The sequence below is a fragment of the Equus przewalskii genome, chromosome 31 (genome assembly GCF_037783145.1).
Source record: "Equus przewalskii isolate Varuska chromosome 31, EquPr2, whole genome shotgun sequence".
Taxonomy (NCBI): domain Eukaryota; kingdom Metazoa; phylum Chordata; class Mammalia; order Perissodactyla; family Equidae; genus Equus; species Equus przewalskii.
Window position 1 is genome coordinate 28254462 of NC_091861.1, and position 16707 is coordinate 28271168.

Sequence of the window (16707 nt, forward strand, 5' to 3'; positions counted from 1 at the left end):
TTTTCCCATCTATCATCCCACTGGGCTCCATCATTTCCTTTAGAACTACGTCTCCCTGTTATGCAGACAAGGAAACTGAGTCCGACCATATGGGCCAAAGGTCACCTCCAGCTTCCTGTCTCCCGAGCCTGCAGCCTGGGGTGGGGGGGCCTCCTGGTCCACCCCTCCAAACCCTCACATCAGGATTCTCCACGAAGCCCCCACCCCCGCCCTCCCTCGATGCTGGCTGCCGGGTACCTGTTGCCCCCCAGTGAGTCCTGGAGGAGCCGGGTGAGCTTGGAGTCCCTGTAGGGCACATGCACCACCTTCTTGCTCTGGTCCCCCAAGGCACTGATCACGTTGCCCAAGGCCAGCTGCGGGAGACAGAGCCCAGCACTGGAGAGGCACTCCGGGAGGGGCAGGGGGACAAGGCAATCCCGAGCTGCTGGAGCCTGCCTCGCTGACCCCCTCGGGCTCCCGGCAGGGTTTACAGGCAGACATGGTAAGTTGGGGAAGTCAGGGGCAGCGGGGAGGACGAAGGGCCAACAGCCCAACAGTAGTGACACATGGTGTCCAGGCCGGCAGCGGGCAAGAGGCCCGAGGAGGACGGGGCAGCCGTGGGTTGTGGGCCTTGGAAGGGTCTGAGCCGTGCTGGCTGCTGGGGCTGGGGCCGGCCGTGCGCCTACCAGGCCGCAGTTGATGGAGATGCCTTCCTTGGCCCGCTCGCCGGTGGCCCCCGTCCGCTTCAGCCGCTCGGAGCCGGCCAGGTCCACGAAGTGAAACTTGGCCGTGAGTGTCTCATACTCCGGCGCAGGAGCTGTGCCCTCAGGGAGCCCGGCCACCGCCTCATTCACCTGCAGCGGAAGTTGGGCAACTTGACTTGCCAGCCCTCACCCTGCCTTGTAGTTCCTCTGCTCTCTGCCCCACCCCACAGTAACGCCATCGGGGGGACACGGGGCGGAGGGTGGGGACAGGCTGCGGGCACCTTGCCCCCCGCACGCGCAGAGCATCTGACAGCTCATGCAGTACGCACACATGCCTCATTCTCATTTAACCCTCCCAACGACAGACGCATGGTTACCCCACTGCACAGAGGAGTAACCAAGGCTCAAGAGAACAGAAAGAGGAGCGAGCGGGAGAGGCGGGTCACAAACTCAGGTCTGCTAGCTGCAGCCCCACGGCTCCTTCCTCGCCTTCCCTCCGAGATGCCTGAGGTGCTCCCGGGCCCCGCGCACTCCTCACCAGGTCGGGCTGGGTGCACACGCGCATCTGGCACAGGTGGATGGTGAAGATGGCGTGGGAGCGGGAGCTCTGCACGTTCATCTGGGTGCTGGCCGTAGTGCGCGACAGGGCCCCCTGCTTCAGGCACTGGATCAGCTGGGGAGGGAGGCGGCAGGGGTGAGGACCAGGGGAGGCGTGGGGCCAGCCCCTGCCCGCCCCGGAGTCCCTCGGACGTGTACCTCCTCCTGGGAGTTGATGAGGCGGGAGGTGACACCCGTGGTGTAGATGCCCCCGTTGGCATCCTCGTGGATCTTGATGTTGGACCGGCGGTGGCGGGCGTCGGGGTCACGGGTACTGTCGAACAGGTCAAGGATCTCCTCGTTGTAGAGCTGTGTGGAGGAAGGAAACAGCGGCTGGGTGCACACAGCACACGGTGTGGGGCCCCAAGTGGCTTTCTCATGTTTGTAAACCAGCTCTGTTCTGCAGATGTGGAAACTGAGGCTCCGGGAGGCCAACTTGCCAACCCTGCCCCCTCTGGGATCTGGATTCTGGGATCTTACTGCTGGGTGGGGTGGGGGAAGCTGGGCCAGGGCAGAATTGTCCCGAGGCTGCTGCTCCCCATGGAACTAGCATTCGGCAGTCCTGGTGGGGGGCTAAGGACCTCAAGGGAATAGGGGCTCCGGTCCTAGATGTTGATGAGGAAGATATGACCATGATTTGGGCAGCTCCAATTATGTTACTGGGTTGGGAAAGAGGCGCTGGGGACCAGCAGGGCTCTGTGGAGACCGTGGGAGCAGCACCCTGATCCTGGCAGTCCCTGGGGGTTGAGACAACAACAACCTGCCCCATGGAGGAGGCATGTGGGCATGGAGGACGTGCCACGGTGGCCCGGCCTCCCCGGGAGAGCCTGGTGAGGTGGCCTGGCCAGGAGGGTCCCCCCATTTCAGACGGTCTCAGCCTTGGAGATTCCTGCATTTGGAATCGCTGGCAGGGAAAGTGTCACCTGCCGGAGGACAGGAAGGTTCCCCAGGCAGGGAGCGTGGCTGGGGGCAGGAATAGGGACGGAGCAGGTGGGTCACCCGCCCAGGAATCCTGGAGGGGGAGTGGGAGGCTGCAGTCCTGGACATCTGAGGCTTTGATGGCCTTAATGGGACAGGAAGGAAGAAGAGGACAGAGAAAGGACAGGTGCAGACATGGGTGCCGCAGTGTCTGTCTGTCTGCTGGGACAGACATGTGGCATCCTTTAACCCTGGCATGCGTTTTCTAGGAACTGGCCTGTGCTTCAGGGATCTCCATGGCAACAGGATGGAGAAGGGAAGAAAAGAAGGAGATGAGAAAGCTTATAGAGATGCGCAGCAGTGGGACACACACACAGAGGCGGTCACTTTATCAGAAGCAAAAGTCCAGAAGGACAAAGAAAAACTCTGAAGTCTGAAATACAGGGTCCCTTAAGGGGAAGTCAGCCACCTTGTGTGCCCAGGAGGGAATAACTGTGGGGCGGTGGGCAGGGCGGGGCCTGGAAGCCCGAAGGGGGCTGGGGCCACATCCCCTCCTCAGAGGATCAGCTGGTACGCTCAGAGCACAGGCATGTGGGTGAGAGTCCGGGGTGGCCCCATGCCCAGCACACGCCCCAGGGCCCGGGGGTCTGCGGGTTGGGGATTCAGATGCTGAGAACTGGAGCCGGCTGGTTCAAGGGTCCTAGGGGAGGAGCCCGGCCAAGTCAGGTGCTCAGGAGAAGTAGCCAGGCCCACCACCTTCCCGGAGACCCTTCTGAGAGGCCCCTTTAAAGGCCACAGGTCCCCTCCACCACGCCCAGAGCCCCTAGCTGCCACCATCCCCAGCCTTGGCACACTGACATGCTCCCAGAGAGAAGCAGGGCCAGAAGCAAAGAAAGGCCCCTTCTGGAAGACCTTCCTGCCCTGGGGTCAGAGAAGACTCAGAGGGTCAGGCAGGACCTCAGCCAGAAGGGGACAGGGCAGGCTACCCTGAGGCCAGGGAGGGACCCAGCGGAGGCCAGAAGGACAGGCGAGAACCAGAGTTCCCACTCTGTGCCAGGCATGTGCTTCTGTGTCGTCCTCACCAGCCCCCTAAGGAAATAGATGTTATCATGCCGATCTGCAGAATGCTGAAATGACTCATCCAAGGTCACACGGCTCACAAGTGTCAGAGCTGAGAATCTGTCAGGGTTTGAAGAGATCCTGTAGGTTCTCATTGACTCATCAAGCCCCATCTGAGGCAGGAAGCCAAGTGGTCTTCCAGCTCTTGCTTGGATGCTTCCAGCAGTGGGGAACTCATCACCTATGGAGGCCTCCATGGCTCCCTAGGCTCATTCACTGCCCTGGAGGAGAGCCCAGCTTCCACGGTCCTGCTGTCCCCTAAGTCCCCCTCCTGCCCACCCTCCCAGGCCACCGTACCTCCAGGAACTGAGCGCTGACTTTGAACTCAGGCCCAGTCACGCCCTGCTCCTGTGCCCGCCGCTTGCGCTCAGCAATGCCCCCAAAGAGGTGGGCGATGGCCCTCGGAATGATGCCCTGCTCCTCCTCCGACGTGGCCATGTCGAAGCCGGTGCCCATGGTGTATGTCTTCCCGGCCCCCGTCTGCGTCGGCAAAGATGGAAGGAGGGCGTAATTCAGCACCCTCTGGGGGCACCAGCGAGACCTGGACCCTGGCCGAATTCCCTCCCATTTACCTCCCAGGCTGGGTCCCCCGCCCCCTCCTGGTCCCAAAGTCACACCCTGTGGAAGTCTCTGACTGATGGCCCCCCCTCTGACAACCAGCGGCCCTGCAGCATCCTCAGCCAACAGATGACCTGTAGCCGCATCTCAAATGCTCTGAAGTTGGGGCTGTCTCCCCTCCGAGGGAGGAGCCCAGGGTCGGAGGTGCCGCAGGGGGTGGCAGCCGCTCACCTGCCCGTAGGCCAGCACCGTGGCATTGTAGCCGTCAAAGCAGCCCTCGATGAGCTTGTCCACACAGGTCGAGTAGATCCGCTCCTGCCAGGTGTCCAGGTCGAAGACAAAGTCATAGGTGAAGGCCTTGTCCTTCCCCAGGAGGACCTGGGGCTCCCCCGGGGTGACCGAGGTGCAGATGTGACAGCCCTCAATCTTCTCCTTTGACAGCTGAGGCCGGATCCTGCCCGAGACGGGGAGAGCCCTGGGTCAGCCCCGGCTGCCACGGCCCCTCCCTCACTCCACCAGCCAAGCCGCCGCCTCCCCTGGCCCCTCCAGCCCCCGCGAGCTGGAGGAGAAGGAGCTGAGGAGGCCCCCAGAGGACAAGGGCAGCTGTCGTAATAACACAGTGACAGTAATAGCGATACCAACACCCCGAAGGCAGCAGTTGCTACATTTATTGAGCAAGAATTTTACATAAATGAATTCAGGTATTTTTCACCGGAAACCTGTGCGGTGCGCACTATTTGCCTGATTTTACACAGGAGGAAATGGAGGCTCAGAGAGTTTCAATGACTTGCTCAAAGTTGCATATGGAATGTGAGAGAGCCAAACCGGGTCTGTCTGACATCGCAGCACACGCTCCAGATTCAACGGCGAGCCCCAGAAACCAGCCTCCCGTGGGGCAGGGAGAGGAGACAGCTTGTCCCTTCTGGGGAGACAGAGCTCAGGGCCAGGGTGGTGAAGGTAGGGATGGGCCTGGCTGCTCCCCCCAGGGCTAAGTGTCTCCACCAAGGCCTGTGGGGCTGCAAGGGCGCTCCAGCCCAGGACCCCTCCCAGATGCCAGAGCCTGGCGGAACATTCTCAGCCACAAGCTCTGGTTCCTCCCCAGAAGCCGAGGGGGCTGGACCAGGTCAAGTCAGACGTTTGCTGAGAAGGGCAGGGACCCCCGGAAGGGACACAGGCCAGCTGCAGAAGGGGCCCACATCCCAGATCCTGGTGGGCTCCCTTTTACAGAGGGAGAAAAGTGGCATCGGGGCGAAGGCCAGCCACAGACAGGACAGTCTCCATGTGGCCACTGACACGGCTGCCTCCATGTGGTCACGGACAGGGCTGCCTCCATCAACCACCCCTCCTCCCTCTTCCAAGCGGCATTGCCATGCCCAGGTCCCCATGGCAACCAAGTGTGAGTCAGCGGGCATCTGCATCATCGGGATTGGCAGAAAACCCCCCTCCCCAATGCCTAAAGGGGGTGGGCGAGGCGCTGACCCGCTCACGGGCTCCCACAGCCAGCCCCTCACCGGGCACTCACAATGAGCTGCTTGTCAGGCTCCCTCTCCCTCGGCCAACATTTACCAAGAGAAGAAAAGATGAGAGGGGCGCCCAGCCACAGAGTCAGGGCCTCCCCGTCGCCGTCCGGTCCCCGTCCCAGCTGCCTGGCCCCCAAGGCCCACTCAGAGCTCAGGCCAGGAGAGCAGCTCACCCAGGCCTGTTCCCTGCACTTGGCGGTGAGGGTTAGAGGGGCTGGGGAGGGGGTAAGTCCCTGGGGCTGAGGGGTCAGCTACACCAGGCCCAGTTCATGCCCACAGATGGTGGCCTGGGTTTTCTTCAGAAGCGTCTCCCTTAGGTGGGAAGGGGGCCTCACAGGTCAGGGGCTCTCCCCTCTTGGAGGCTGACAGCAGCAGAAGCCTGACGAGGTCCCCACCCTCATCCACCCCATCCACCTGTTCCGGGCCAGCTCCTCAGTCTCCCCCCGGAGCTGGTTTCTGATGGGGAAGGGAGCAGCTGATTCCTGCTCATCCTCGCTGGCTCTGCAGACCAGAAACTCAAGCCCCCAGCAAGACGTCAGGGCCGGCAACGCTCCTGCATTGGCCACTAGCCTTGGCGGCTGACACAGACTCGCCCTGCTGTATGCCAGGCAGTGTCCACGCACTGGCGTGGACTAGCTCTTGATCCCCACAATGACACCTGTGGTTTGCAGGTTGCAGGATGAGGATGTGAGACAGCATCCAGCCAGTTCCAGACACAAGGGACAGAGCCGGGCTTGAACCCCGGCAGCGTGTGCGCTGTCTCCTCAGAGCTCCTGCACTACTGCGTCGCTAAGGGGCGGGATGGCTCATACACGCAGGAGAGGGCAGGTAGCAGTCCGGGCGGAGGGCGTGGCACCGTGCACCAGGCACCAGGCAGGAATCCAGAGCTTGGGGCCTTGGATGCGGCTCTGCCCTGGGCTTGCGGGATCCAGGACCCAACCCCGCTGCCCAGGGTGTCCAGGCGCTCCCGGGTGGGCAGCCTCTGAGGACCCTCCAGCTTGGCTGGCAGCACCAGCTCCTGAAGACGCCCTGCCTCCCTCCCACGTGGGCTGCTTGCCACGGGATTTCTGGATCCAGTTCAAATACCATTTAATTACCCCAGGCAGATGGCAATGCTAGTGATTGCAGGAAATCAAATCAGGGTCCCTGGAGACAGTGGGTGCGGGGCGGGGGAGCGGCGCCCTGCCTGTCGGAGCCCGCCAGCGAGAGAGTGCTCTCCTTCCTCTCCTTCGACAACCAGTCCCAGACCACGGGGACCCGGCTGCCAGGAACAAGAGAGCAGTCTGGGGAGAGGACGTGGAGGAGGGGACTCCAGAGTTTTAGGGTCCAGGAGTCATGGGGTCCACCAGGCATTCACCCTGGGACCCTCCGCGGGCCCAGCACAATCTGCTGTGGGGTCTTCTGTGGGCAGAGAGCCAGCCAGCCCCACACACCACGGTGCTTTGCAGGGTGCAGATGGGTGAGCGAGGTTGCTCAGAGGAAAGGGTACCAGCCGGGAAACGGAGGACAGGGGCCCGGGATGAGTCACTGATTCCCAAAGCAACAGACCTCAGAGGAGGAGAGAGCGAGCGTCGGTCCCAGGAATGGGGCTTGAACGAGTCATGGGGATGGAAGCCAAAGAGAATTAAGATTTCAGGGTGCCTTCCATGCGCTAGCGCTGGGCCAGGCACCCACCATGAAGAGCTGGAGTGTCACTGTCCCTTTTCTGGAGAGGAAAGCCGAGGCTCGAAGTGGTTAACCCGCACACACGGTAAACAGGGAGGTTGGCACCAGCTCCCGCTCTGGCTGACTATGGCCGGCAGGCTCTTCCTCTTCCAGCTGCCTCCCACCCAGGAAACGCTTAACCCCCAAATCGATAAATACACTTCCTCCCACAGCATCACCCTTGGAGCCGGGGGCAGGGGACACTCCAGAGGAGTCCTGCCATGTGTTCACGTGTGCGCCAGGCTGCGCACCGAGCTGGCCCTGCCTCCCAGGGCTCACGGCCAGTGGGGCGGACACCCGCTGGACACCATGTCTCAGTGGTCCTAGGGCTCATTCCTTGCCACACCCTCCCCAGTGGAGAATTCAGACCCACGTCCACAGGCGGGAGATAAGAGGGTGAGGAGATAAAGACCAGGGTCTTTGACAAGCCTCTGCCCCAACGCTCTTGTGGCTCATGGAGCCACTGCTTCCTCCAGTGTCATCTAGATGGTCTCATCCCAATTTTAACTTTCTAAGAACTCCATCACCACCACCCCCCTCTAGCAGCAGTCTCCTTGCCTGGCCCCACCCCAGATGAGGCCACTTCCATGTGCCACCCTCGGCCCCACCGCCCCCCCATAAGTGAAGGAGGAAGCTCCCGTTAAAATAGGGTGACAAGGATGGAGCCACGGCCCCCCGTTCCTCCGGGAGTCATGGGAGGGGGCGTCTTCCAAGTAGACCCTAGGAGCCGTGGACCAGAGCCAGGACTAGGGTGAGGTGTGTGAGGCATTCACCTCGAGTGCAAAGTCTAAAGGGGGCATGAAAAAACTCAGTAATCAAGATAAATAACCATCTAGTGCGATATTCGAAAAACTCAAGTTGCAAAGTACGGCCCGCGGGCCAGCTGCCTGTTTTTGTCAATAACGCTTAGTGGTGCAAACATTCAGCGTCACTTCTGTGCAGGGACCTCCTGAATCTCACCCGTGGGCATCTCAGCCCGAGCCCCACGGCTCCTCCCCTCCCTCCACTCCTTCTCAAGGTCCCGCAGGAGGGACGGGGGTGGGGAGGACAGCCTCGGTCAGAGAGGCCCCCGGAATCTCCCAGAACAGAGGAACAGAGCCGGTCTATCCTCCACTTGGCAACCGGAGGACGGAGCGGCGGTGGGAGCGGGGCGCGAGGGTGCAGAGAAAGGGCTCAGAGCTTTTCAGAGCAGGATCTGGCACAGCGCGGGCCCAGCTTCCTCTGTTCCCAATTGAGCGGGTGCCGGTGTGATGTGGTTAGTTCTTTGAATATGCGTGTCCCACTGCAGAGAAGGGCGCACATGGCAGGGGACGAGACAAAGGCCGTGAACCCGAGAGCCTGGGGGTGCGGGAAGAGCTGAGCTCAGCGGTTCCTTGGCTCTTTGGGGAGCCAGGAAGACAGGGCGGGCGGAAGGGGAGGGCAGGGGAGATGAGGAGGAGGCAGGCCCGGGGGATGCTGAGACACTGCCAAGGAGAAAAAATTGCCTCTGCAAAGGGTAACATGCCCAGAGCCCCACACCCTACCCCTCGCTTAGGAAGGGAGGATGGGGCTGGCTCAGCCTCACCCCTACCCCATCCTCAGTGACATCACACAAACACAGCCAATCACCCCACGGGCTCCACCCACTGAGCTCAGGCTCCTGGGGGGCGGGGAGGGCCCTGCCTCAGCTTCTCAGTTAGTCCCACCCAATCAGCTGGCAAGGGCCCCTCCTTTGGTTCCTAATAAACCTGCCCCCCAAATCTTTACCCTGAGTTCCTAAGGGTACAGCCCAGGTTCTTTTCATTCAAAGAGTCTTACTTCTCACCGGGAGGTAACAGGCCGTGATATTCAAACTAACCAAGAACTGTGATTCCTGGCTCCCGTCTTTGCTGGAACCTGGAACCCCACGACCCCTCTCCTTCCTCAACTTCCCCAATCAGTAACAACCCCACACGCGTGGAGGGAGGCAGCCTCTGAGCCCAGGAAGCTGGGCACGTGTCAGTCACAACATAGATCATTCAGCGCTCAGGTGGGTGGTTCCTGAGCCTCACTCACAAAGGAGGGCTCAGAGAGAAATTTACTAGCTCGGCTCAAGGTCGCATAGCTAAGTCGTCACAAGGTCTCCTAGGAAGGCTACCTTTACTGCCACCAGCCCTGAAGATTCAACCCAGAAGGAGAGCTGGCAGGACCAGCATGCACGCAGCTGGCCCCCTACAAGTAATTTTGCACTGGGGACTTCCAGGCTGGGAGACGCCCTCTCTCTAGGCCTGACCTCACCGGCTTTGAGAAGAACCCGACACCTGGAGGAGACAGCTACCTTCAGACGGTCAAAATAACCACCATAACTAGTCCCCTTGGAAAAAGCCCCAGGTGGGCTAAAAGCAGCTCTTCTCTTCCCCTCCGGGAACCAGAACGCCTTTGTGAAATCCTGAAAAGGAGCCCCAGAGGCTAGTGGGACGGCCCAGGGTGGGGGGAACAGAGGAGTGAGGAAGCCCATGGCCCTGTCTCACTGGTACCCAAGCCTGAAGGATGAAGCCAAGACAGAGTCCACCATCTCCCCTCCTGGTACCCAGCCCACAGTCGGCACTGCGCCTGGCTCCAACCACGGGGCTGCAGGGGTGGGCTAGAGCCAAGCTGTGCAGCCTCCATTGTGGAAGTGTGTGTGCGTGTGTGTGTGCGTGCATGTGGCCAGGGGCCCCAGGACCTTTGGGTCTGCCTGGCACAATGACTCACTTAGCCATGACTGGACCTGCCGGGGACCAGCTCTTCCTCATCAGCGACAGAGCCCGATCAAACGGGAGCTCAGCTACAGCAGGAAGGATTTAGGTTAAGACAGCAAAAAGAACATCCTGCCTGCAAAGACTGTCAAGCGCTGGAAGGAGAGCGGGGCATCTGGGGAAACATCTTCCTCAGAAATCTTACAGGCTCCGATGTCCCTCTTGTCTCTTCTCCGAGTTCTCCACACTCAGGCCTCATGTGATAAGGACAATACCTAATATTTTTTGAGAATCTGAGTGTCCGGCTCTATTATATATGTGAACACCTGTAACGTGTTAGGACAACCTGTGAGATGTATTTCCCCCATTTTCCTGAGCCTCAGAAAGGGGACATTTAACAAGCCCAGGGTCCCACGATTCGCAACGGTGGAGATGAAATTCAGACCCAACCCGCCTGTGCCCCGTCCCGCTGTGTCCGCCAAGCAACCGCACAGCAGGGTGAGAGAGGGCTGGCATTGGAGGAGAACGAGCCAGCCCTCCGAGGATCTCCAGACTCATCCCACCAACGGCCGCCAGCAGTGCCACGAGCGGTCTGCTGGGAGAGCATCCTTCCCATCTTATAGTTAAGAAAGCTGAGGCCCGGAGCGTGGAGGAGTGCAGGGCCCAGAATCCGGGAGGCTGCCTTGCTGCCGGGCAGAAGGCAGCTCTCCTCTGCGGCAGCAAGAGGACATCCACGCCCCCGCTTCAATGAGCATCCTCTCCTCCTCCTCCCGTGGCAGCCTGCCAGCCCTGGGCAAGGCGGCGGCAAGCAGAAGGCCGGCCCTCCCAGGAGAGTCTGGCTCCCAGACACCCGGGGGCTTTTAGCTGACTTAGCCTAGAGAGGGCATCTTCCCACGCAGGCCAGTCCTCGCTGAAATGGGGTGGGGAGACCCCATTTGGGGTGCTGGCCCTTTTAGCTGCAGGGAAGAGCCCCCAGGGACAAGAGCCAGAGGGTCTTGCTGCCCTCCCACGGGACCTTCTCCCGGCCTCTCAGACCCTCCTGCAGCCCAGCCCTCAGGGAAAAGACCTGGCCTGGCTCTGAACCCCCAAACAAGAAGGCTTTGTGCCACGGCGTCAAAGGGCATGGGTTTATGGGCCCCGGCAGGCCTGGTGAAAGAGTCTGTCAACCCCCGTGTCTGACTCCTGCCCCCAACACATCCCCAAGAGCACAGGGAGGGGGCGCAGACACCCCGAGAAAACCGACAGGAAGCCTTGAGGTGCCCGCTCAGGGGGTCTCGGGAATCTGACCCCACTCCCTCCTCAGGGGATGGCCTTGACCTTTCTCTTTGAGTTCATCCCAGAGCCCTGGCCACTGACTCCTGAGCAATGCCTGGGGACAGGAGGTCCTGCAGGGGAGGACCCCCCAGGCATCAGGATCCCAGCTGCACCCCGGGACCCCGCCACCAAGGGCTGAAACCAGGCACAGGGAGGAAGCGGGCAAGCGGGGTGGGATGAGATGTCAGAAGTCAGCGAGTGGGGATGCAAAGAGGAGCTGAGAAGGGGGCCCGGCCCTGTTGGGGACCAGGGCCCAGGCCCCAGGCCCGGCTGTGGGCGGCAGGCAGGAGCTCCCTCAGCCTCGTCTGACTGTGTGGCTGGGGCCTGGGAAGAGAGCCGAGCCCGGCTCGGACCCGCCGCTCATCTGTGCTTCAGCATCACTCTCACTGTCCCACCCCTATCGCGGGGCATCTGGCAGGGGTTTCCCATGACCTCCCTGGAGACGCTGCGGAGCCAGGCTGAGCTGGGAGCGCCCAGGGCTGTGACGGCATCTGCATCTGGTGGGGGATGGCTCAGGGGGCCTGGGCCCTGGGGACCTCCCCTGCCGAGGAATGCAGAGCAACAGGCACTGGGCCTGGGGGCGGCTGGTTGTGCAGGGCAAGGAGCCTCCCCCTACACTCTCCCTGGTCCCCAGGCTCTCCTCAGGGCACTTAACTGCAGCCCTGGGCAGGACCAGCCACCCCCCGCCCCGATGGATGGTCGACTTCCACCTGAGCACCGCAGACAGATAGGGCCTCAGGCTGGAAACCAAATTCCAGGGACGGCTGCAAGGGTCCAGGGACAGCAGAGATGGGTACGAGGAAGCAGCCTGGATTCAGGAGCTAGGACCATGGGGAGGACAGCCAGCCCCCTTGCAAAGCAACCCCTCAAAGGACAGGCCGGACGTTCCTCACCATGCCACACGTGTGCCCTGCTCTGTGCCTTCCTGAGTGCTTTCCCACAGGAAAGGTCATGGCAACTGTGTGCCCTGAAGCATCTGAGAAACTGAGGCACAGAGACTCCCAGCCAAGGGCTAATTAGCAGCTGAACTGGGAGGCAGATTAGAGCAGCATGGGGAGCTGGTGCTTGGAAGTGGGACTGCTCTGGGTTCAAATTCAGCTCCTCCATTTACCAGCTGTGTACACAGAGGAACAGCATCCTCACCTCCCGGGGCTCCAGCGGGGCAGAAGGGACGACGCGGTCACAGTGCCCCGCACAGAGTAAGTTCAATCAACAGTCACGCTCAGCCCCCTCCTAGTCCAGTCTCGTTTCCATCACCACATGCTTTCTGCCATCAATCAGTCAGTCAATGGGCAGAAGGTGACCTCTTCATTTTACCAAACAGCCACCACAGCTTAAACCAGAGACACCTCACAGGTGCACTTTAAGTTAGGGCTTATTTTTAAAACATTTCATTCATTCTCCACTCCTAGGAGCCAGTCCTTTAGAACAGTATGTCTCCTGTTTCATCCAAACCACAGCTCTTCAGAATGAACGCACCCGCTGTCCCCATCCGCAGTGGGTAACACGGAGGCCCAGAGGGACAAACAGGAAAGGGGCCCAGGCCCCAGCCCTGCCCTGTGCCCCTAGAGCTAAGAGTCAGGGTGCCGGGCACATGTCACCCTGCGGCTTCCCCAGCCCTGCCCCACCCCACCTCCACCCGGAGGTTTTGAAATCCTCAGAGATCCAATCAAGGCAGGCTGGCTGGGGTGGAGGGGCCGGTTTCCGGGGCCTGTGGTTACTACGCTCCACTTTCGTGTGATGACATAAGCCCTGTTTCTGAGCAGGAGGCCACCACCACGAGTGTCAGGTCTGCACACAGCCGACAGTGTGGCTCGGTTTCCCAGATCTGTAAACCGGACAGCACGGGGCACAGCTGGCACTGACGGGCCTTGGGCTCCATGGCCGAGGGTGGGACTCTGAAGGCAGCCATAAGCCCCTCTACACACACACAGCCTTTTCTGTCTTCTTTAGTCTCTGTTGCAAGCCACCAATTCTCTGGATTTAAAATTCAGACAGACATTGGCCAAGATTTCAGAGTAGCCAGGAACTAGGACACTCACTGCTGCGAGGACCAAACAGGCGAGGGCAGGGTGCCGTCTAACTTTGTCCCGGGCGCCCTGGCCGGTGTCCCCAAACCCCTTCAGCCCTGCTTGACCCCAAGTGTCCGGGATGGATGTGGGACTGGCCCAGGCCCCTCCCCTCCCCATCGGACTAAAGGAAGGAAGCTTAAAGAAGCCAGGCAGAGATAAGGGGCAGGCGGTTGGGCCACACTGAGGGCTCCCCGCATGGTGGAGGCTAAGAGCCAGGGGCTTGAAAGGGTCTTAAATAAAGGCACCATGTGACTTGGCTTCCTTCCCCAATTTCAACTTTGCAACTCGCACATCTTCACAGCCACCCTGTCTCCTTCTCCCAGGGCCAGGCCTGTGCTTCTGCAGCTGGGGCAGGCCTCAGCTTAGCCCCACCTCTGCCCCCAGGTAGAGGCTGAGCGGAGAGTCCTTATCGGACACGACACAGGGATTAACGGATAAAGGGATCACAGGGCAGGCCGGAGGGGCCGCTCACTGGAGGAGCTCACAGTGCAAAGGGCTTAGGGGTTCACGGACCAAACTCCACAGAGGCCTAGCCGTGGGGCCTTTGGGGTTCTGCTCACACCTAGACCTCGTCCCTCACCCCACGGCCCCCCAGGTCCTGAGCAGTTCCCCCTCTGGCTCTCCCCCAGCTCTGCCTTCCCCCCAGCATCTGCAGCCGGCCAGCTTTGATCCTCAACCCAAGGAGATTACCGGGCCGAGAGCCCTGGGCCTGGCACTTCTCCCCTAGTCTAACAGCGCTCCGACCTCCCTCCTTGTACGCACGTGCGCGCGCACACACACACACACACACACACAGGGCAGACCAAGTCTCTTCCTCCTAGCTTTCCTCCCCTAGAGCCGGACCCAGGGCTTGCCACAAGTTATTGTCACAGGGACTCAGAAAACACTTCAGCTAGACACAAGAAAGGACTTCCAGGAAGTGAGAAAGACAGCTGAACCTGGCGCTGGGCCAGGCCCTCGGCAATCCCAAATCTCGGTTCTTCCCATCAGTGCTCCACTCCACTCCACGCTGACCCGCCACGCAGTTCTCCAGTGGGGCAAATGATTTCCAGGGTGGGGAAGGGGGTGGAGGGGGTCCCAAAAGCACAAAGAACCCTCCCCAACAGCCCCTCGGTGGCACTGTCCGCTCCTTCCGTCCCAGCCCCGGCACAGGTCTATCCTCAGCTCTCTAATTAGAAACTGGGTTCTGTCCAGGCATTGTCTGCCTACCACGGCCGGCTGCCCATTGAGGTCTGGCGTGTGCTGGGCTGGGGCTCCGCTGGGCTGGGAGGGGACGAGTGGGTGGGGCTCCCTCACCTTCCAGGAGCCCCTGAAAAGCTGGTTTTTCTGATACTCAAATCTCCTCACCTCTCCATCCAGATCAGCAACTGGAGACAAGTGGGGGGGATGCTCCTGATGTTACCAGGGCAATCTGAGCGGGAAGCAGAGATGATGCCCATCACCCTGAAGAACGGGGGCAGGGGGGCAGAGGGCAGACACAGTCCCCTCTTTGTGGGAAGGTCCCCAGAACGTTCTGGTAGTGGTGGTGTGATGGGGATGCTAGCTTTTCCTTTTCCTCACTCCTCTGCAGAGTGCCACTCCCATGGGCTGCTCCCACTCGTCTCCGTGCCCCAGTCCAGCCTGGGGACCCTGGGGGGGCGGGGGGGTTGGCAGATTTTGCTTGGCTCTCTCCTGCAAGATGGAGTCTACAGGAAAGCCCCCATGGGAGGGGCACCCTAAGCCCCTTGCTTCCCGGCCTGCTGCACAGCGGGTGGCGGCCGGGCTTCAGTTCCCTTTATGGTTCACCAGGACTCTCCCCGGCCCTGCAGATGTCATATTTACATTTCTCACTGCCACCCTCCAGCCCTCACCTCCCTCCCTTGACCTCCACAGCATCCTCTGCACTGTCAGCCCCAGCGGCAGCCTGGCCCCGCCCCGGCCAGCCCACCAGGCACCTGCCAGGCTTCTTTGTCTCTCAGGCTGTGCAGCCAGCAAGGCTGTGCTGGATGCTCAGTGCAGCTCAGGGTGCATGGCTGAGAGGCCCCTCAGTCTCCCTCCTTGACACCCGACCTGTGACTGGCAGCCCACTCCTCTCCAGGCTGCAGAGGGCTGGCCAGGTGGCTGGGGGTGGGGGTGGGGGTATCTTCCCTGGGGAAGGGGAAAGCTGTTCCACAGTCATCTGTCTAGAGTGACTTCCCTGGACTCCTGGAATCTGGGTCCCGTACCACCCAGATAACCTACAGACCTGTCTCAGAGACCCACCCTAGACCCGGACCCTGCACCCCACCCCCATCACCCAGGGCGGGGGCAGAGATGGACATTCCTCTCCACAATCCCTGCCTTGGTGACCAGCCCCAGCTTGGTGCTCTCCCCACTAAGGGACCCTCTCAAAGAGAAACCCCAAGACAACAACAGGGAGCGGTGGTGTGATGCGAAGCATCTCCATGCAGCACAAAGGACACTGACGCCTCAACTCTGCGGTGTTTCCTGCCTGCACGTCTGTGCCCCACTCCCAGGAGAAGCCCCCAGCCACGTCCCCTCCCCACCCCAATTCTGTCAGGACATCACTGCAAGTCCAGATAAGTCCATGCAGCCCTCCTGGCTCCATTTCATCGGCCAGCCTGAGGCTGGGGCGTCAGCGTCACACCCTCCTGCCCTCAGCGAGGCAGAACCGTAGACGCACCTCCTCCTGCCTCCTCCAGCCCCATCTCCTCCCGGGACGGGGCCAGCAGGGTTCTCTCCAAAAGCCCTTGGCTCCCCGACCCCCACGAAGGCCACGGCCCCCTCCCCGCCCTTCCGCTGTCCCCGTCTCGATCTTTGTCTGCAGAACCCTTTCTGGGGGCGGGTGTGCTGCCTTCCTAGGTGGACCCAGAACGCAGAACCATCCAGAGGGTGCATGCGGGGAAATTCTCCCCGTCTGCAGGATCCCGGTCCGAGACAGCAGCCCCGTGGGGAGGCGAGGAGGAAACACACAGACGCTCCGGCCTGGGCCAGGGCTGGGTGTGAAATACCGGATTTCCTTGTTTATTCGATTTTCTCATCATTAAGGGCTCCCAAGAGGGGCCCGAAATTACCACCCAAACCAAATCCCCTCCAGCAGCCGGCGAGGCCGCCGCTCCCCGCTTCCCGGGCGCGGGCCGGGGCCGGGGGCCCCGCCAGACAAAGCCGAGCCCCCGCGCGCACGCCGCCGCGGTCCTACCTGACGGCCACCTTGACGCAGCAGTCCCCCTGGCCGGCCATGGTCCTCCGGGCTGGGCGCGGGCGCGGATCAGGGGCGGGGGTCCGGCGGCAAATGCCCGGGGCAGCGGCTGCGGCGGCTGCGGGAGGCGCGAGCGCTGCAGGCGGAGGCGGCCGCGGCGGCCGGAGGGGACATGCTCGGACGCAGGCGGAGGGGCTCAGCGGCGGCCGGGCTTGGGTCCCCGGGGCCGGGCGCGCGCGCCTCCTCGCGCCATCGCGCGGCGCGGAGCCAGCAGAGCGCGCGCGGAGGCCCCGCGCTCCCCACGGCGCGGCACGCGCCCAGCCTCCCGCCGCCGCCCGCCGCCGCGCC

General features: G+C 61.7%; 1 protein-coding gene across 6 annotated transcripts in view; it reads right to left on the reverse strand.

The window, feature by feature from the left end:
- Positions 1–16680, reverse strand: part of KIF21B (kinesin family member 21B) — a 47760-nt gene extending 31080 nt beyond the window's left edge. For all 6 annotated transcript variants that reach the window (XM_070602557.1, XM_070602556.1, XM_070602555.1 and 3 more), the window contains exons 1-7: positions 16360–16680; positions 4107–4329; positions 3615–3797; positions 1440–1589; positions 1222–1356; positions 666–833; positions 238–353 (exon numbers count right to left, since the gene is read on the reverse strand). In XM_070602557.1, coding sequence (XP_070458658.1) covers positions 238–353; positions 666–833; positions 1222–1356; positions 1440–1589; positions 3615–3797; positions 4107–4329; positions 16360–16400 — 1016 coding nt within the window. In that variant the 5' untranslated portion in view covers positions 16401–16680. The remainder of the gene's footprint in view (positions 1–237; positions 354–665; positions 834–1221; positions 1357–1439; positions 1590–3614; positions 3798–4106; positions 4330–16359) is intronic.
- Positions 16681–16707: the final 27 nt, after the last annotated feature.